The sequence below is a fragment of the Copidosoma floridanum genome, unplaced genomic scaffold (genome assembly GCF_036245765.1).
Source record: "Copidosoma floridanum isolate Cflo_tuat_1 unplaced genomic scaffold, Cflo_Japanese_pri ptg000013l, whole genome shotgun sequence".
NCBI classification, from domain to species: Eukaryota; Metazoa; Arthropoda; class Insecta; order Hymenoptera; family Encyrtidae; genus Copidosoma; species Copidosoma floridanum.
Window position 1 is genome coordinate 27,771,176 of NW_028321890.1, and position 22,295 is coordinate 27,793,470.

Below are 22,295 nucleotides of genomic sequence, written 5' to 3' on the forward strand. Positions count from 1 at the left end.
TGCCGTCGGATTGCCATCGCTCTTTTGCTCGGGCATGCCAATTATTTGCCGGCTTCGAGCAAAGTCCGAGCTAGCGTTGGATTTTCATACGTTTTTGACCAACTTCTCCAACAGCACAGCTGTATTTTGAATTCTCGAAATACTTTCTCTCGTGTGTTTATAATTATACATCCGTACGTAAGAAAATCATGTTTGCAAGATCGAAATGCTTTCAAAACCATTCAAGGTGGTTCTTCTAACAAATGTATTGTTTATCTGGTTCTATAATTTGAGGAAGGTTTCATCACCTTTATCACCAGTGGTGGTGGATCACTACAAAAGAGTACATATTTTTTTTATGAATTGTTACTAAGATACGCCGATCTCAAAAGTTCCCCAATTCATCTCAAAGTTTATTGGCGAGAGAAAGAATAGACTCGCTCAACATAAGTTTTGGTGACAACGCGGCATCCTCCTGGATTCCAGCGAATCACCATCCCGATCACTCACACGTGTACAGAGTGGCTGAGGACATTTGTTTTCTTCAAAAAAGCCGACAAAAAGCGATGGGCTCCGAGCACAATCAGGACAAAAGTTATCCTCGTCCCGACTTGGTTTATAACAGCTAGCCGACGACTTGTGCTAATGAGGATTTGTGCGATGATCTCTACCACGGGGCTGTCGGTCTTTTGTCATTTGGGCACGGATATGCTCTCACGCGAGAACGGCGCCGATCTTCCTCTCGCTCTGGACATCTCACTCCTGCCGTATTGTGTCGTACGGGTGACAAGAGCAAAGTTGCGCATCAAAAACGCGCATTTTAGCGTGGGATTAGGCTCGTGCGATTTTTCGTTCCCCACTGCACGTTGCGTATTTCACGTCCCAAATCAGAGAGATCTGATGAATATAAATGCCAAGGCGTAATTTGCATTTTAGTCGTGTCTCGCGGTACACACGACGTTTTTTTCCCCTCAAAATCCGAGATCTGCGTGCGGATCCTTCCACTCCTCGATCGCGTGCTGTTCCAGGAATTTTCTCCGCTCCGATGGGACCCCGCGATTGGACTAATTATCTTGCGAGACAAGCCACGCGAAGAAAAGTAGGTGGAAAACACGCTGGTGCCTGTTTTTCTTTTGCAATAGCAAATTCCTGCTGATCCGTCAAAATTGCGCAAAAGTGCAAAAGTACACCTATCACCAGGGATGATCCAGTGAGTCCTTGGTCAAAACGAACATTGTTTGAAGGAATCACTACTGCGTTTTTCGAGAAAAAGTGTGTACCCACTCCAGGAGAGCCAATAAATTCCACCTGCGTCACAACAAGCGGTAGTACGAATGGCTAGCCGCGACTATCTTCTCTCGAAAGTGGAACGTGGTATAGGAAAGGAGTCAACGTGCCCCTTAGGATATTGGCTCCTAATGCAAGAATATAATAGACAGAGATGGACGGACTGAGATATCTGTGCTGAAAGGTTGATTGCAGCCGATCACGGTACCCGCGGGTTGACGAGCTTCGTTAGTTTCTACAAATTCGGTGAATCGTGTACTCCACTTGTTTTTTTTTTTTTTTTTTTTTTCCATTGTATTAGCCGTAGGAGTAAAAAGAAAATTGGACGTCAATTTCGTGCAAGATCTCTCGATAAGTATACTACGCGAGCTCCGTTGTTTTCCCCGAAACGTCGACTTTCCAAGTGAAACCGATCAGCCATGCCGGTAATAAATTTATCGTGCGTTGCTCAAGCGGTGAACCATACCGCCGCGGCTGACGAAACGGAGGCAGATGTTTTTCCCCGGTCTCGTTTGCTCACGTGTGTATATACATATATACATGCATACATACATGTACGTATATATGAGGCTGCTGCACACTTTTGGAATACGAGAACTAGAGGCCGAATTAAAATTACAAATGGCGTGCGCCGCTTCTCTCGAGGATGCGAGAACAGATGCAAATGAGAAATTAAAATTGAACGGGTGTAGGTACCCATACCTTGGGCTTCTGTCTGGCGCGTGTGTGTGAGCTGCGTTTGTTTGCCCGACAACCGTCCGAATCTCACGGATTCTCGAGAGTCCTTTTGTTCTTTGTAATTTCTTTTGCTTCTCGCTGGAACGAATGACGTGCCGAACGCTTTATTTTTTCCCGACTAAATTGTTGCACGGGGAAAAAAAACTGTTGAAAAATCGCAAATAAGGAAAGGAACAACCGCACCATCGAGTCTAGATGAAGTTGTTTCCCCCCCGACTTACGTGCGTCCCTATACAGCAGAGCGCACTGTAAGTAGCGAATGCCCAAAACAGGAGAGCGTATCTACAAATCGAGAGCTGCACTATTCAATCTTGTACGATGAGTCAATTCCCCGCGCTTTTCCACGAAAAAGGATAATACAACACACTTATACACATGTACAAGATACCGTAACTTTGTTCCCCCCCCCCATGCAACGCAAGTGCACAAACAACGATGTATCCCTTCGAGCAAGCACGAGCCTAACCACACAATTTTTTTTTTTTTCTGTTTCAGATGCCATGGGTAAGTGGAATAATCTACCGGCTTTCTCCGTTTACAACCCGAGAGCTAGCCTAGAGAACGTGGGCACAACAACGTTGCGGCGTAAGTAGAAAAAGTATGGGCCGATCTATAGAGTCCCACCGATCGCGGGAGAAAATCATCGAATGATCATCTCCGGTCCGCGTGGCCGCTGCACGCGATGGGCGTTAATTATTGCAATTAACCGACCAGCTCGTCGTCCTTGTCGTTGGTTGCCATCTCCGGTGTCTGTTGTACCGAAGAGCCGGGACTCCCCCTCAGGTGACTGTCCTCTCACTCTCGCGTGCGGTACGGCACTCTTTCGAAGGGAATATGAGGCCTCGTATCGGCGACGATTTAATCGGCGTCCTGAGTCGCGATGCAATTCATCGGCCGGGCGCCTTTCTTTACCGATTCCCTCCGGCTTACACGCGACGCGCGACACCCATTTTTCTCATTGATTGTTCGTCCTTAGCAGTTTTTGGACCACGATGAACAGTTTTCCAGATCGTTATTTGCGTATCCCTTAAGTCGTGTTTGCATTTCGCCTACTCGCGTGGACCTTGGCGATAATTTGACAATACCTGTAGTTATACGATATCATGACGATTACAATGGGTGTCATGAAGTATACGCCCTGTACAATAATTACAGAGACCATCACCTTCCATGTGGAATATACCCGTCAAGAGAAAATCGTCGGAGGAACTGGCTTTCCAGAGTTACCTCAGCGAAAAACAAGTTGATCCAACAGCTTCTCTTGGATGGGCGGTAGATTAAAAAACGTATCCATCAATTTCCATGCACCCGAGGAAAAACAAAGGGATCAAAGTTGTCCTTTTTCGCCGTAATGTGGGTGTATAGGCACTCGTATACACGGGATCCCGGAGCATAAGTATTATACACGTACAGTGTACTCCGTAGCAGTGGTGGGCACCTATATGTCATGCGGCGCACGTGCAGGCTTCGGAGCGATCGTTAACTGGCGTCGGTAATTAATATATAAGCGGCAAAAGCAACAGCGGCCATCCGAGCGAGCGAGACGGAAAGAGAGAGAGAGAGAGAAGCCGCACGCGTCCCTCCCGTAAATTAATATGTATGCACCGTATTACTCGTGCAGGTGTATATTATTCCTGCCCGTGGTACAACATGGTGTACGTGAGGGTTTGGGTCTGAGCGAGAGAATATATATACGCGAAATCGCGGTGTACGGCCTGCGGAACCGGTGAGCCTAGCTTGTATTATATACACGTATATTTAATGATTTTTTTCCCGAGCGAACCAGTTGCACATACACGAGCCTCATCGCTTTTGCATTAAATTTCGATCGCGTTAATTATCGAGCGATTTTTCCCCGATTTTTCCCTCTCGACCGCGACGCTTGTAAACCCACCCCTGCCCTCCGCTAATTTTAAGGTTTATTATCGCCAAACGCCGGGAAAAGGGTAAAATAAACGCGTGTCCCTGGATTTACAAGGATCCACCCGTTGCCGAGTTACACGGACGATGGCCAATAATGTTCGGAGCGGCCGATTTACGCAGGATTCAATTTAGCTCGAGCTTGCGTGTTGTTTGGCCGTTTAATCCTATCTGTATTGTAATTTTATACGCTAATATCGGCTACCCCCCAAAAAAAAAAGATAGAGTGAAAAGTTGAGAATGAAATGATGGACAGATGCGCGGCTGGCATCAAGTGTCGCTGAATAATTGCTAATCTCGTTGGCGCGGAGCAGAGAGCATCGTTGCATCCTCGATTCACGTACACGAGTCTTAAAAAGGAGAAGGAAGGAAAGAAAGACGGTTACAACGGCAACCTAATCTCGGAGCACTTTCTCTCCGGGCAATTGAATATGCATTCGTCCGACGTGTATACGTGCTACAACTGGTGGTGGTGCAATGCAATTACCCGAGCCTGCTGGGGCTCCCCCGTATTTAGGCATTAAACGCCACCACAGCCAACAAAGAGACAGAACCTCCACACGTAGCCGTACACCCCCAGTGTGCTCCGCTCCTCGTACCTACTCTCACGACACAACCCCCCGTTGAATTTGGCGCCGTGGTCGCCCGACAAATAGATTACGTGCCTGTCCTCCTCCTCAGCCAGTGCTCTCTTTCTTTCCCTTTTCGACTTGTACACGTGTATACAAAGTAGTCTGCGTGGGTACATATATACACCGGGGGATGCGACCCCTCCTCCGACTCTCTCGTCTCCGGAGCTCCCCGTCGAGGAAAAATTGTAACGCGTTGGTGGTCCCCCAAAAGCACGAGCCATTCCATTATTAAATCGACGCCCAGCTTTTACCGGCATACATACCAAACATTACACACGATGCGCAAGGAAAGCCATGCGGGCACATTGTGTATGCGGATCTCGTGCGCGTATATGACGGAGCAAACGTCAAAACGGGCCGAGCCGATGCGTGTACCGTATCAAGTACCAGGCTATCTTGGTCTCTTCTGCGTCGATTAGACTTGCGTTAACCGCTGATTGTTTCTTTCTACGCCGTTTTTTCCGCAAATCTCCCTTGTGCAATTAAATTAGGAGAAGCTTCGTCGTCATAACTCGTCGCGATAACCCATCGGAGGATCAAAATGCAAATCCGACTCTTCCGATCTCTCCTTTTTGCGCAGAGACTGTATACCTATATACCTCGGTTCGATCCGAGGGGTTTAACTTTCAAATAAGCGCGCGCGAGCGTAAGATTTTAATTCAGCCATGCGCTACCTCTTCCTCAATTATCGAGGCTTCGACGAGCTGGTCCGCGCATTTGTAGAGGAAATAATACGAGGTTTTCATGCAACGTGTGTATATGCCAATGATGCAAAAATTCGAGGACAATATGTATACAGGTAATACGAAAGGTATGCAGATGAAAATATTCGGGGAGGATGGAAGTGGAGGCAGGGAGGAGGACCAAAAGAAAAAGAAAAGTATAAAAGAGGGGAGAAGAATTACACCGGTAGCGGATAAATGTCGGACGATCGCGGAATGAAGCGATGCATCTTTTCGCTCGTGCGTTGTACGGGGGTCCGTCTCGCGAAATAAGAAGGGGGGGGGAAAAAAAGAGGAAGAGGGATGGAAGCCGTGCAGGAGGAATGAGAGAAAAAGTAATGGGCGGGAAAGAGAGAAACTCATTGGCCGTGTTGCCCCGTGTATACATTCTTCCCGAAAAGACGGATGGCCGGGGGAGTAGTAGTAGTAGTAGTGGCGATGATCGTTGGCGAAAGTTATGTGACTTTTCTTGCACCGGAGGATTCATATACGTATGTATAGCGAGCCGGCATATCATCTCTCGGGTGAATTGCTCCCGAAGATCCGAGACAAACGCTCGTATGCGCGAAATATGCAAGCGCGAGAAAAAGCCAGAGGGGCGTATGTAACACGGGGTGGCAGAAAAGCGTGAGAGAATCAGAGGAGCGGGAGGGAGACTCGATTCTACATGTATGTATAAAGGAGACCGCGGTGTAGGTAAGGGAGAAAAAAAGAGCGCGTGTGTATGTGCAGCGCGAACGTGCGAGTATGCGAGCTGCGCTCCCTTTGCCCCGCAAATATGCCCAATTAGCTCAGGCTGACATAATAAGTAGATAAACAACTTCAAAATCTTTGGGCTTGGCTCGGGCTCGCGGTGAGATCACAGGCGCGAACTTTTTCTCTTACCTCAGCGGCAGACGCACAAAAGGTGATGCATGTATGTACCTATGAAAAGGTGCACGGTTAGGGGCGAAGGGAAGGAAGAGGCTGTAAAAAAAAAAAAAAAAAAAAAAAAGGAAAAAAACAGCCGGACGCGCAGAAGGTGAGCGATTGCGTTTTAAGGACAATTTAGTCACTCGTCCGTCACGCTGTTACCGCTGGGAGTGTACATGGCATCGTTTTCGTCGCGCTCTCCGTGCGTCTTTCTTCGGGAAGCTCACTTTGTGTCACGAGCTATTAAAATGACACGTCGAGGGGTTTTACCCTTTTTTTTTTTATCTTTCCTCCTCTTCTTCTTCAGTTTACGTACGATTGTACGCCTGTGAATTCGATGTCGACAAACGGGTGAATTTCTGCGTCGTCCAATTAATGGTACATTTTGCGACAAGTTTTTGCTCCTTTGTTCCTTTTTTAACTCCAAAGTACCAACTTTATCATATTTCAAGAACAACACTCACGAGCCGAAAGACAGGAAATCACAAAAATAATTTAGCAAAGGGTGGGTTATCCGGCATGAGCCGAGTGAGTCGATCAAAGGGCGTATAGTATTGTAATGAGGAAACATCGGAGCGAAACCTCGAGGCTGGTCGAACGAAATTCGCAAAGTATTCATTGCGTTGCACAGCCGGGGAGGACAGAAAAGAAAAGGGAGGGACGGGCCGCCGCGCAAAAACGCGAAGCCATCGGGGGGAGGCGGAAAAGGCCGTGCATATGCATGTCGTGCATTCTCGAGCCTCTGCTCCTGTTTATTAGCGTGATTTATGGAGACGCCATCTCTTTATCTCTGTCCCTCCGAGCGTACCCCATATTCCTCCTCTGTCACTTCATTTCGCCTCTTCTCTTTTGCACACCCCTCGGGTCCGCTCCTTTTTTTGCCCCTCTACCTCTGTCCTACATTTCTTCGTCCGTTGGCCGAGTCCTGCTCTCCTTTTGTTCCTTCGATCATCCGCTACCGTCATAGCAAACGTAATATCCGTTGGTTCTCCACGAGATTCGTCAACATTCAATTAAAAAATCAACGAAACACTCCACTTGCGACCTAAGATAAACTCGCGTCTCTTTCTAGCAGCAAACGAATAGGTACGCTTATTCCTAAATATCGAGCAAAACAAATTGATTCCCCGTCGTCTGTATAATTATTGTTTATACCTCTCGCTGCTCCAAGGCGGTACAGGTGTGCCTGCTCCTTCTCAATGAGCGGCCTCTTTCTTGCCCCCCCCGTTTCCTCCCTCTTTCTCTCGTCGATCGCGGGTACACGGCAGCTCTCGGGTCCCAAGGAGCTTTTGAATGCCCCCCCTCCCCCCTCCAAGTAATGGGCATACCTATATAAGCCTGCGCGGCGCGCGCAAACGAGGCCACGGCCCTTTGATTCATAAAACGAAACGGACTTTGATTCGGCGCCCTTTGTAATCCAACGCCCTGGCTCTTGTTCGGTTGCTCGCTGCCGTTGTTGTTGCTTATACCCACCGCCAGGAAGTGCCTCGTCTCGTGAATGCGTATACCTACGGCATTCATTGGCCCGGGGCACATCGAGACCAGTCGCTCAAAGGGGTATGTGTACTTACATTCGAGCGAGTACGAGCATACAGTTATACGTTTGTGAGATCCACTTCCGTCCCTCGCTCGTTTCGCGGACTTTCTATCGCGCGGGTGGAGAACGGCCCTTTTTTCCCCCCACTGGGGCTCGTTCTTCCGTTCGAGATCGTAAATTGTTTCCAGTGACAAATAAATCGAACCGGCGCAGCACCACCCGTGCTTGCGCAACCTATGGCATAAGTGTGTAAAAGATAGCCTGCTCTCAATGGGACGTATATATATTTATATACAGGTAGGAATCGGCACGCCGCGATAATACAACTCGACGAGTTGCTCGGGTGACAGTAACAACAGCAGCAGGAGCAGCTCAAAGGGGAAAGATACATTACGCGAGCCGATGCGCCGAATATCGGGCTTGTCTAATCTCCCCCCCCCCTCCACCCGTGGCGGTGGTGGCGCTCGATTGTCACGCCTATATACCGATTGTCGAGTCGCCCGCGCGACAAGAGGTGCAGCCACCGGCCGGTACACGGATAGGGGGAAAAATAATTTTATTGGGACGGATAAGTCGCGAATTCGCGATACAATGTCCAGTGCAATAAATATACTCTTACTTGGGTGTACATACACACGCCTCGCGAGATTACGAGAGCGCTGGAAAACCGGTCGCCGAGAGCTGCGATACGTACACCTCGTGTGTGTACCAATGTGTATACATATATGTATGTGCGTGTATATACGGTGCGCGCGAGCGTCAGGCCTCGCTAATTGTGCGATAAATCCTCGATCGGCTGCCGACGAGGCTTATATATGATGCATGCGTGTTATTGTCCGCGTGTGATGCCGCTCCCCTTTGTTTCCTCGGCTACTTACTCCTTGGCTTGGTATATCGGCTCGACTTTGCTCACGATCGTATACACTTGTAGGTATCAATGGCGATGGGGCTAGAGTTTACTCTTTTTTTTTTTTTTTTTTTTTCTCGCACGCCGATGATGCGGCACTGCGTTTCGGAACAGTGGCCATTCGGCGTCAATTACCTGCTGCCATGTTACATTAGCATCGACGCGTAAAACACGAGCTTGCAAGTATTTTATAGAAAAAGTAGTGGCGAATAAATCGGGCAAAAATGAACGTCGGGAGCAACTGACTCATCAGCGGTGCCATAAATTACCGAGAAATTGCGTCTGTAAAATTTGTCGGCAGTCCACGTTTTTTATTCCCTCCCGTGGCCGCAAGCCTCTCGCGTCAGGGCTTTCCTCATAAATATGTAATCGGCCCCGCAAAATTGTTTCTCCCCGCGCACGCGTCTCAAAGAAGGAGGCGGCGCAAAATATATATACATACACGCACATACCTATCCCGTGCAGGCACGACGGACAAAGGAGAAAAATTGCGCGGTAGCACACGCGCTTACGTATTCCCAGCGATATAAACTCCCGGGGTCCGGTTCGCTCGGACGCGGGTGAACGTATCCGCAAAAGTGAGCAACACACATATATATATATATAGAGGCTCGGCGCGCACGTACTCGGGCTCTGCCCGCCGAAAGAGGATGAGGTCGGAAAGTGGCGAGCGGTCAGTCCCGAATACGAAATGACTGGCGTGCGGGTGCGCGCTACACCGATGCTGTGCCATACATAAGGTATGACCGTCGCCGGGGTTGTCCCGAGGCCAAAAAGGGATCGAGGTGCAGGCGAACGCATTACCCAGCTCGGATGAAAGAATAACCAGGGGTTGGGGGGGGGGTGAGTGCGTCCAGCCTACGCCCGAGAAATAAGAGACGCGTGCAATGCGCAGAGGGGCCGTTCCGGTGTCGGAGCCGCGTCCCCTCTTCCACCACCATCCCTTATTTATTTTTTTTTTTTGTACTATCATTTTCTTTATGTATGAGTCATCGTACATCGACGAGAGACAAATTGACGGGGACAATTTTTTTGACGTGCCCAATGCGACGTTATTACGTATAGCTTTGGATCAATCGTGCTCGGAATGCAATGTACGAAAGAAAAAAGAAAAAAAAAAAAATGGGTATCGGTACACCGGCCAACTTCTTAATTAATAAACAGAAAAACGTCGCTGCTGCTCGGACGATTACTCGAGGTAAAAGGACGATCCGGACGGAGCAGCAGTGGCGTCAAGGGGCATCGCTAAATCAATATATATATATCAGTGGCTGCCCTCGCGGGACCAGCCCGGACGATTTTCCCCGGGACTGATCAAAGGGCGAGTGAGCGCTAATATTTCATGAGCCGGAGGCGTCTGGATGGCCAGCTCTCCCCGACACCTCAAATTGTTATTCCTCCCTCGGCGTGTGCCGGTAGGGGGTGTGGGATACACGAGCTCGGAAGGTGTCCGAGGGTCGGGGGCTACGTGAACGCGCTCGGGTGTTGTATTTTTAAATTTTACGCGCTTTTGGGCAGCTGGGAAATTTTCAATCAGCTCCTGCGAGAGAGTCTCGGTTGGGTTTACAGCTTATATATATATACATACGGAGCCCGGGGGGTGAATAATAGACGTTGCGTGTATACGTAAGACGCGTGCAAAACACGAGCGTATCGGTAATGGAAAACGGGTGACTTTTCGCGTTTACAGAGGCGCGTACGTTTTGTGGTATCGTAGGGAAAATCAAGCGAACGAGGATCTAAATCAACCCACGAGATCGTGTGCATGCACTCTTTTGCGGGAACACACGCGTAGGTAATAATGGAATCCAGCGCGGCGATGATTAATCGCTGAATCATCGCGTTCGCGGTGTTGCGCTCGAGTTCTCGGAATACCTACACGAACGATTTAGATTACCGGGAGTACATAAATATCGTCCCAACGAAAGCGCGCGCGGCGATTAATTATTTTTCGCCCGAGACGCGAGCTGATGTTTTACCACGTGTACCTACATGCCGGTTTGTTGCTTACTGAATAATAATAATAATAATAATAATAACAAATGTGCAAAATGTAGTTATGTTGTTAAGAGTCCAAGGGGGTCGCGGGGGAGGCCAGAGATACCACTCGCGAGATAGCTCAATCGAGCATTGTTGCGACTTAATTGAAATAAATCTCGCCCTCTTCCCGCGAACCGCGGCTACTTTCACGCGTAAAACACCGAGTGTGGTGTACGAACAAAGTATATATATATACGGTTTATCCTTATTATTCGAACGAGACGGAGGAAAACAAAAAAAAAAGGAGTCACTTTATTGATCTGCACGCAAGGTATTGCAGTCCGGAATAATAGAAAGGAACGAGTCAGTGGTCCATGGCAGTCTCATGGTAATTAATCCCGATCGCTCGATCTCCAGCCAATGTATTACAAGCGAAGGAACAGGACAACGCTCGGCTCGGCATAATATAACGTAAGCGGAGCAATGTTTCTCATAAGCTGTCCGACTTATATATACAATGGCCAATAGACTTTACACGCGGGGTCTGACTCACGCGTTCGTGTATCTCGATACACGCATTTATACAATCGTATAGGGTATATACGCGCTGCGTACCGATGTTTTTGCGCAATACCCATATAACTGCCGATTATCGGGAAAATTCCTTCGTCCTCATTATCCGTGAGTTTTAGCTTGTTTGATTCTAAAAAAAGCTAGTTCTCCGTTTGTACGCTTATTCGTGGGTTTAACGGTATTTTGAGAAACGCGGAAAAAGTTGGATTTTCAGATTTCATTCACCAAATGTGAAGGAATCTAATTTCGCGCACAACACACACCTGTCAGTTTCGAGTTTATAACCAGAAGCATCCGATCGACTAATTGAACGTCTCCGTAATCCAGCAAGTGGGAAAACAAAGAAAGGTCCATTCTCCAGAGCAAGAAAAGTATTGAGAGACAAGTTGCTCTTCCCGTACACTAACATTTGCATGGCGATGCCGAATTTCCCCCCCAAATGACGCACAGTTCGCGCATTCCGCACGCTAAATTGTAATTAAAATTACGTGAACTGCGTGTGTATGTACCTCGAGACTGTCCCCACACAGAGACACGCAAAAGCTTGCATATACTGCTCGTATGCTGGCTCAATTATGACTTTATTTTTTTCTGCCGGAGGGCGAGGCGGAGAGGTGCCTTCATTAAAATTCATGAAACTCGGCCGAAAGTTGGTCCGTCGCGTGCACGCGTGTGCACAGCGTCCGCGGAAAATGGCGCAACGTATAAGGACGAGACGCGCTTTAGAATTCACGTGGCGGCGCGCTTACTGCATGCCCGACCACCCTTTTTCCTTACTCGCGTTTTCCTCGCCACGAGCTCTCTTTGCCGCGTACAATTGCACGTACACATGTATACATATACTCGGACGTTTTAGAGGTTTCCGTGCCTGGCATTCGCGAACGGCCTCCGCTACTCTTATACACGTACGGCTTCGCTTGACGTTCAGAGCGAGATAGAGCAGGGGGATCTTTATTTGCCCAGTATCTCTTGTCCAGCGGATCTTGCCGGGTCTTATGGACTATCCATCGATATCTAAACGATGCTCCCCCCCCTGTATGTGTATATGTATACTCGAGTCGACAATTCACCGCGAGTATAAATTCAATGCCCGTCTCCGTCATCGCGATTACGCGTCAAATGTATACAATTTGCATTCCAGTGTCTCTCAACATAATATTTTGTTGTGAATCCCCTTTGGATGTTGATCATCGAAGGATGTGTATATATAATACACCACTGCTGAAACGTTACGAAATAATCGTTCCGAGAACCATACGTGTCTCGATCTTCGATCTCGTCGAGGATATATGCCGTAGAAGCGGTCGGATTAAAAGAGGACACGCGCCTCGGACCCACCAAACTTTATATTTATACGTGTATACACGTACTTACGAAAAGAGTTCGTAAATTTCCGTCTCACTCGGCCAAAACTCTCTACATGCCTATCTTACTCCCCGCACTTTGGAGGCATAGTTCGCATAATTTCTCAAGGCCTACCAGTTTTGACGAGCCGACCGTTTCTCTCCCTCTTTCGCTCTATCTTGGCACAATCTGGCTTCTCCCACAGGCTATGTCGTGCGAGCTCGTTCCGCTGGAGATTTACAGCGCAAAGGGAATTATGGCCCGGTAATTTGGAGCTGCGGTTGATACACACATCTTTTGTCGTAAGCCATCGATTTCGTCAATTGTATTCCAATCGGTGTCGAGTGAAAAAAAAAAAAAAAAAACAAAACAAAAAACAAGGCACGTACGGTGCACTTTTCTCAAGCCTCGCTCTCGCGGCATATCAGCCTACTTCGGCATTCCCGGGCTATCTCGCCGATTGGTTTTTTTTGTTTTCACACCTATAGCCACCCGTCTGTCTCGGCCCACTGCGTCCCACACTTTTTTTCGTTCCCACAGAAACACGCGTGCAGGTCTCTCCATCTCTCCCCGAAAATACGCATTCGACACCCGGTGAATTAACGAAAAAGAGACACGTCCTCCTCTTCGCCGACGACGTGATGCGGCTATCTCATCCTCGGCGTGTCGCTCTTCTTCTCACACCTCGTTGTCGCGCCATCGGCTACACACGCCCAATAAAAATTCCGTCCCGGTGCGGCTTGTTCCCTCCATTAGGCCTTTATTTATACACAAATGACGAGAATAAAGTTACGTGCCCCCCCAATCTCACACACATATACGTATACGCTCCGTCTCTATGGCTCCTCCGAGCGTTTCACTTTCACTGCTGTTGTTGCTGTACATATGTGTGATACGGTGTGGAGCCAGTCTTGGCAGTGAGACATGAATTACCTGTACATTACACGTAAAAAGTACGATACTTGCGTACACGCACGTATTGTCATAGAAAAGAAGGGCTTGAGAGTCAAAAGGTGTGTGGGATCTTTCTTGGATCACGTTGAATCACACGCTTGAAGTATACCTTACACGCGATCGAGCCTTTACCTGTCATGGATAAAAGCCGCACTTAACATTCCATTAAGTTTCCATTACGGTGCGTGGATTTTACGAAAAATTTTCCGTTTCACGAGAAATTGAGGGGAAAAACCCTACTAGGTACAGGTTAATTTACATACGTACCAGTGATTCCTCATGGTTTTTCTCTCCCGGCCGTTTGAGCGTTTATCATAAGTGTGTATTAGTACCTTACGTTCTGGCAAAGTACCACTTTCAACTCTCAATAAATCGAGACAAATTAATGCGCGGCATCCAGAGACGACGACGATGGCGATCATAATAATAAAATGTATCTTTTTACACGGCCTTTTATAGATTTTAAAGTGGAAGCCGTTCCGAGGCACATTTGGCTCTTCGTAAAAATCGCCGCGGCACTGGCTCGAGTGACATTTACGATTTTTAGTGTGTATACGCATCGAGCGACGCTGATTGCACGAAACAGTAAATATATCGGGAGGAAAAAGAGAGTGCATCTTCCGACAAAAAATAATACGACCCCGATAACACTCGCACCGATCGAGGAGAGGAAAAAAATCCCGCAAAAGGTGGTCCGCGTTTTTCTTTGTGTTTCTCCCGTGGAAGTAACGTACGCCGTGCCAGCCGTTGTTGCCATTATTTAAACACCCGTGGCCGATCGTAGATCGGTAAAGAGCAAGACGCAATTTTCACACCGGGTAATCGATGATTTATCGAGCGTCGTCTCGTCGCCGGCGGTCCCGCGCGCCAGGTGTTATTATAAAATACTTTACAGCTCTCATTAGGAAGATTAACGATCGGCTCGATAAACTCGAGTGTCCGCGCGCTGCTGCTGTTGGCGAAAAACCTACATGGACGTATCGCTTTGCCGCATCTTCGAAGCTAGCACACGCGTATATACCAAACTATATAAAATCACAGTGACGCTCGCGCGTTTACCTCATGTATAAACAGTGTATCGGTACTTGGTAAATCATCATTACCGTACTTGCGAGGGTATATATATAGAGAGAGTCACCCGTATGATTCGAAGCAAAGGCACCCGTATATAATATGTTGGGAAACACTGCAGTAGTACTCACAGTGTGGAAATCACTTTGAAAATTTTGTTTGCTTCGGAAGTTTTCGCAACTCACGCAGTTGCATGTCCACAAAGGCATACATAATGCACGAGACATTTTTCGCACAGAGTACGTGTGTCTTGTATTTAACGCGTTACATCATGTGTATTTATTGTACCTGACAAGTCATTCGATCGGTAACTCGACGCTGAGATCGAAAGATGAAAAGCAAGTTCTAGTTGCAAGAAAAAAACGAGAGAGAGAAAAAAAAAACCAATCCATCTTCCATGCTAATCGATTTATAATTCTGCATCCCGACCTTTTTTTTTTTTTGCGAAATCACCCGACGCTGATGTTGTGCGTACAGTGCAAACAATTCAAGTGTAGGAAAAAAATCGGCGATTAAGATGCAGTGACGCGAAAATCGCGAGAGTACGAGCGAGGGACGAGATAATGTGTGCCAAGGATCGAAGGTCAGCCGATGCTGGTGTGCACGGTAGGAGGAAGAGAAAGATGTACTTACTTTGACTTGCGCCTACTTTTACACGGCGGACAGATGGAGAAGAGCCTCCGCATAATGAATGCACAATTAAAGATCGAGGCGCACGAGGGAGAGCTTATCGCGGCGCGAGATATGCAAAGCAGCGGAGAGTTCGCGCCGCGAGCCGCGATAAAAAAGTAGGACGTTGGGAAATAACTTTGAAGCTTCTTCGTTTCTCTTTTTTTTTTTTTTTTTTTTTTTCCTTTCCTTCCTTCTCTTTCAGCCCGTGAGAATGCAAAAGACGCGGGTCTAGAGCAGCAGCTGGCGTTGCGCAAATTAAGAGCGCAGCACCTTTTTAGAAATGTGCCACTCGTTTGCGATTCGCTGTATTTAGTATATATGCAGGGGCTTGGCGTTGGCTGCATTTATTAATAAAAAAAAAAAAAAAGGTGAATTTTCAAGGCGCCCCTGCTAAGTACTTTTTCAGATAAGCTAAGAGCCAAGTTGGGACCGAACAGAGAATGTTGAATGCACGGCCGAGTTATCTATACGCACAAAGTAAGCTCGCACCTGTCACAATCACTTTGCAGTTCTCTAATCTTTCTTTCTTTTTTTTTTTTTTTTTCGCAAGGAATTTTTTCAAAAACTAAGTCCTCCGTATATAGTATACGATACTATACGGAGTACACAGTGAAACGGATCTATATAAGTGGTGAGTGATTTTGGAAAAGAATAGCGCGGCCGAGACTTGCGAGAGCAGGGTTCCTATGGTTATAATTAATTTTTTTTTTTTTTTTTTCATTATAGTGCTCTACGTCCGGCTCCTTTAATAAGGGCACTACTGAGGGCACTTAGCACTTGAGAGAAGGAAGGGAAAAGGGATGGGAGGCCTCCCATTACTGGGAGGGGGGGGTAGGGAGAAATTAGGCAATTTATGCTGCGAGGAGGTCGCCTAAACCCTCCTCGAGGAGTATTGCGTGGTGAAAAATCACAGAGGTACTTGCCCGAAAAGTCGCACTGGCCGGGAAGCAAACCACGGTCTCCCGCGTGCCAATCCACGACCTAGCCGACCGAGCCACTGCGCGCTCTATAATTAATTTCCGCGTAATTAGCAGACGCTTTCTCGAGTGCCGGTCTTATATCTCGAGTGGACGATCGCATAACACGTAGTGCACACACGCCTTAGTCATGCCAGCAAAGCTCGTGCTTAGCCATTTTCGAGTTTGGCTTGTATACATTGGCTTACCTCTCGTTTTCTCTTATATATACATATATTAGGTATAATTAGCGATCGGAATATTAGCACCCGTGGCAACTTGAAAAATCGTAAAATCGATATCAAGCCGATAGCCAAATCTAACGGGTAATTGAATTTTCTTAATAAAATCAACTCGTTCATAAATATTCGGTTCGCTCGGTGTAATTGCACGCGGGGAATCCTTACACTTTGTAATTTAGTGCGGTTTATTCGATTAGCGCGCCTAATAAGGCCTCGCTTTTATGGGTGCAATAAGAAGCGCCGCGTAATGGACTTAAGTTCTATCTTGTGTGAAAATCTTTTTCCTCTAGTCGGGTGTTTGCTTAATGGATATGTTTTTATATATTATTTTACACGATAGCCATCCCGATTTTGCGCTACGCAAAACTTGTCTTGATAATCCACTTAATGAATACTAAAGAATAACAACGAACCGAAGAATTGAATTGTGTAAAAATTAAATGCATCGAAAATCTAATACGTTGATATATTTTCTCTACATTTCGGTGCAATCCGAGAATTTGTTTTTATGTTATTGAAGTTGTAGCTCAACTAGTCGTTAGTCGATCGAATCATGGATGCCCAAGCCTTTCGTTTGAAGTTCAGCCGCTTTCCATGCAAGTTATACGCGATTTTAAATGTTACAATCGTAGATGATAAATCTCGGTAGTATCTTGGCGAATGAAAAAAAAAAAAAAGAAAAAAAAAAAAGAAAACTGCTTACGTGCGAGGAGCTTGATCGGCCAAGCGTTAGGGGAAAAAGTTGAGGCAAAGCGATAGGGAAAATTTATCAAGCAATAAAAGGATCTCTCGAGCCGGGGATGTTAATGAGCTGTAAAAGTACGGAAGTTTCACGAAACTGCGCTGCAAGTTGGTCGAACCATTGATTCCATCGGCACTGAATAATTTAAGAGGGAAAAATAAAAAGGATATCGCAAACTCTCGGGCGTTAAATCCTCCAGTTTTCGTGCCGGTAAACAATTATTCCCGCGATGTTTCATCAGACAGGTACACATCCGTGTATACGGTGATTTTTTCATCCACCGCAAAACAATAAAGCCACAGTGGACTTAATTAATTTCGCAATCTCGGATCTTATTAGGTAACATCGTCGCTGCCAGAAAAAAAGGGCAAGCATCATAAGCTCGGCAATTCCTTATCCTACATCTCAGAAGCCCGATAACGCAAGAATACGCCGATCCCAATCTCTGTGCTCCTGCGGTATACTCCGTCCGCCTCCCATCATCGTATATATATACGTAAAAGCTCTTCCCTCCGAGTATAAAAATTCGTCTCTCGAATGGCGTCCCTTGCACTTTTTTTTCGTTTCTCTTCGCCCCACATAATGAACGTCCAAACGCAGCCTCATCTCCCTCTCGGCTCCATCCTATTACCTACCGTGCGCGCACAGCATCCATACAGGTATACGTAACGTATGTGCACCACTGGAGTATGAGAGTACAACATCTTGAAAGTGCGGTGCCAGTCGATGTGTAGGTAAAGTGCAGGGTGAGTGTGTTGTGCCTACATACACGCTCGGCACTGCGTCGAGAGATAGTCTCGTGGATAACAGTTATTAGGCGCTGCCGATGCAGAGCCGAATCGGCGTCCCTTCCTTTCCACAACACGCGCGTGTTTCGCGTATATACCTCCTGCAGCTCACATGTGGGTACACCGGGACACACCCCCGGGACGCTTGATTATATGTAATTATCGGCATTTTAATAAGTAATCATTTCGGGACCGGCCGCTTCTCGTCTCCGCAAAAGTGGAGGAGCTCCCCCTCTCCCGTGGCTGCCGATGCTTCCGAGACGCGAGCGCTACCGTGTGCGAGCCTTTCTTCCTCCTCTTCTTGTCCGCTTCGATTACGAGGCCTCTTCCCCTCGCTTTTTCGAAATGTCGCTCGACATCGCTTGATCTTTACATTTTTTTTTTTTTTTTTTTTTTTTTTTTTTTTTTTTTGTCAAAGGTAGGCGGACTCGTGTAAACGGCTTCGATACAGCCTGGACGCTTAAAACCGTTCGATGTTTCGGAAGGACAAAGAAGGGGAGCCAAAGGTGAACCGAGTGAAGTAACGATCGGTACTTTCAACCCCCCGGTGCGCAAGAAGTTCTAAAAAAAAAAAAAAAGAAGAAGGTGGTACAACTTCGGGGTGGGTGGATACGCAGTAAATTCCGCGGCGCAATTAAAGGCCATCGATTTGTCGTAAGCCGCGTAATTGCGCGAGTTACTACGCGCTCGGAATATAAGCACTCGTTGCCTCGCTGCGCGCGACGACGCTGGCTTGGTGTTGTACATACACAACACGCGGAACTTTTACACCGTACGTTTAACACCGAGGAAACTCGAAGGTATACTGTAAAAAAGCGCTCGTAGCACTTTGCCCCGGTGTATTGTTTTTAATTAAAATATTTTTTCCTCCCGGGCGCTCTTTCAATGCAGTAATTCAGCATTTTCTTGATTGTAATTCGCGTAAGAAGGGAAAGTTTGGTTTTTATACACGATGGGGGTAAGGAGTTGATTATCGATTGCTGATGAAATCTGGGGAAACGTGCAATGACTCACCGAGTTGGTCTTATATACGCAACTATGACAATCGTGCCAGTATCAAGTGTCTTTGTGAAACACTTGGGTACGCGATCGGGGCTCGAGTGTCGGGTTAGGTGCTCGTAGATAACGAAATATTTACATATTATCGCCGGCAGGCACGTCCCTCCAGCTAATCCAAAAAGGGGGAGATCGGAGCTCGGGGTTTTAATCAAACAGCCGAGCGACTTTTGGCGTATACGACACTTATCGAAAAGTACGTGCTGTACAACTTACAACGCCTCCGTGCAAACAGATTACTACGTGTTTTTAAAATTTTTTTTTTAGTTTGCACGTAGTTATATAAAATTAGGAAATAGTTTTCAACGAAATATTTATAATCCCGCGTTTTGATTGACAGGGTATAACTTGATTTAAATATACATGTACATCGGGAGCCTTGCACGCGATTAGCAATTCATTTATTCCTCTCACAATCTCTTTGCACACGAGTGCTGGACGTGCGTAGTAAAGAAAAAAAAAAAAAAAAAAAAAAAGTGTAAATGTAAATTATGTCACAGTGATGAAATCGTTGTCGCCCCCGCGCGTGCATTTTTATATTTATTCACGCTTCGGAAATCGTAAAATTGAAAGCTAAAAGATGCTTCGCGCCGATTAGAGGCCACCGAGGGTGGGTGGAAAAAGTCCGGCACGCATTAGCACGGGCACACGCGAATACAGTTTTTTTTTTTTTTTTTTTTTATCGCTGCTCAGTCACGAGGAATTTCTAATCGATTTGAGTGGTGCCGAGCGTGAATGTGCGTTTTTCAGCGATAAAACTACGTCCTTTTTTCTTCGACGTATAGACTCTTAATAATTAATGTAGATGGTAGAAAAAAAAAAAATATGATATCCAAGAAATACGGTTACACGTGGATATAAAGTACCAGAGTTTTTAAGTACATTAATTCCAACATCCTTCCTTTCGCCGTGACAGATTCGAAACACGCCCTGACAGGGCCCGCACCGGAGACTCGAGTGAGCACGATATGATCGTATTCCAACCAATTGCTCCGAATTACGTCAAGGAGCACTAATGGAATCCAAACTCGAGTTTTCGCTTCTCAGTGTGCTATTTTTTTTTTTTTTTTCCTTCTATTCCGTGCAATCGTTGACCCCGTTTCTCTCTCTCCACCTTCTCGGGCGACAAGGAGTTGATAATGATGACCCCTCGGAGCAGCTGATGAGTGGTGTGTCTCACATACGGCTGTCACGAGCCACGGCTGCAGTAACAGGCTCAATTGCTCGGGTTACGCGAATGAAGCGAGAGTAGCCGGACGAAAATCGAGTAAACGAGCAATTACACGCGCCCCGGGCCCGGACAAGGAGTGACAAAGGCCGAGGCCGTATGCTAAAATGCTGCTCCCGCACGAAGAAAAAAAAACAACAATTTTTTCATCTTTCTCCGTCCTGTGTATTTTGTCTCATCATTTGGTTTTTGAGCAGAAGAGGGTGTACTTATTCCCGCTCGTAATGAATTTATAATAAATCACCAAAAGAGTCCTCCACCTCGTCGATTACGTATGTCCAAGTTTCATTTATTGTCGACAATATTGTTTACATATTGTGCCAAAAATCTACTTTGGTAATCGAGTGTATTTTATTTAGAGACAAGGCCGAGTGGACACCAACGGTTTTCCCCGATCGCACGCTTAGCAATGGGCATTATAATAGGCTCGGCTTGTTCGGCGCGTCCTGCGCGAAAAATAGCCCAGTCGCGTGACGTCGACCAATCATCCTCCGTCTGGTTTGAAAGGTATACCGAGCGCAGGGAGAGAAGAAAAAACAGACGAGGGGGCAAGACTGGCCGTTGTTGCGGTTTACGGGGGGAGAGGGAAATTTTTGCATATAATACATACGGCGCAAGCTCGGAATTTTAGAAAGTAAACGCTGGCAATTAGGCGCTTCTTCCTTTTTATCGGGCGGACGCTCGCTCGCGTGACACGAATGTTAATTGCCCCGCTCCTCCGTTTCTCTCTTCTTCGCGTGTCTACCACGAAATACATAATGGACCGCTCGGTGCGGCTTGAACTACGCGTGGGTATATACGTATTCTTTGGGAGAGAGAAAATTTTGAAAGAGAGCCCGCTATGATTTATGGATTTTTCGCGCCCGAGTGACAGCAGTTCTTGACTGATGACTGCATTAGCGACGGGGCTGTTGGCGCTTCTAAAGTCTCGTTTGGCTCGTCGAGTTGGCACTGCCGATGCTCGAGGATGTGTTATTCATAACCATACGTGCTCTCGAATACATATACCTATCGTCACAACAAACTCTACCGACCATTGAAATTATACGTATACATTTATGTATCCGTAGACGAAATCACTCAAAATCTGGTCTGGATAATACCATACCATTACGGCGTAAAGCTCCATTTAGATTTCCGATTACAAAAAGCACCATCAAACAGACGATTGCAGAAAAACCAACCTCGCAAGCACATCCTGCGGGCCCTGTATGATTACATTTTTTTTTTTTTTTTTTTTTTTTGTTGACTCCCATCGACAAGAGGAGGGCGATTTCGATGGGATATAGGTTCAGAAAGGGAGGAGATTGGGTTTTATGAAGCACGCGGAATAAGCGATCGGTCGGAAGCTCTGGGCGAGCTTTAACGGCACGGCGAAGCCAAGCGAGTCGATGGGCACCGGGAAGGGGGGGGGGCAGCGAAACTTCCTAAGGGAATAGAGAAAGACCAATACCCCGCACTTCCTTCGTAGCCAAGGACGCATAAATCCTGGATCCGGGAAGAAGGCGCGAAGGATACGTGTACGTCCCCGAAGAGACTCCCCCACCCCCTCTTGGATATTACGTAATGGCACGGCTATTTCTTGCCCCATCCGCTCGATTTTCTAAGAAATGCTCGTTCGGTGTCTCGACTTTTCGTGGGGGGGAAAAATTTCCCGATGAAAACAGCTCGACCAGCCATTTCGTGCTCTCCCCGGTTCTCTGTATTCGTATTATTTGACGTAACGACGCGGCCCGCGAAAATCGATACGCGGAGCTGCCTCCGCATCAAAACGGATCGCGTTAGGAGCGATTATGCGCACTCCTCCTCTGACTCACCTCGGCGCGGACTTAAGCTCGTGTCCCTACCCCTGTACGTGTACATACACCCACAAATACGAGCTAATGTCCGATAATCTGCTGACGAAACGTAATCAGGAGGGCTGCACCGAATGTAAACTCGATACAGAGCCGTGTTTGACGTGTGCGCGTGAGGCCACGAAGCCCGGCGTGGCTGCATCAGCCACATCACCTGAGGCTGGCTTCCTCTCACTCCCTCTCTCGGTCGGTAAGGTAG

The 22,295-nt window shown here is 47.0% G+C and overlaps 1 protein-coding gene across 1 annotated transcript in view; it reads left to right on the top strand.

Moving 5' to 3' along the window:
• Positions 1-22,295, top strand: part of hth (Meis homeobox homothorax) — a 380,124-nt gene that overhangs the window by 176,723 nt on the left and 181,106 nt on the right. The window contains exon 8 of the mRNA XM_089590775.1: positions 2,500-2,589. Coding sequence (XP_089446901.1) covers positions 2,500-2,589 — 90 coding nt within the window. The remainder of the gene's footprint in view (positions 1-2,499; positions 2,590-22,295) is intronic.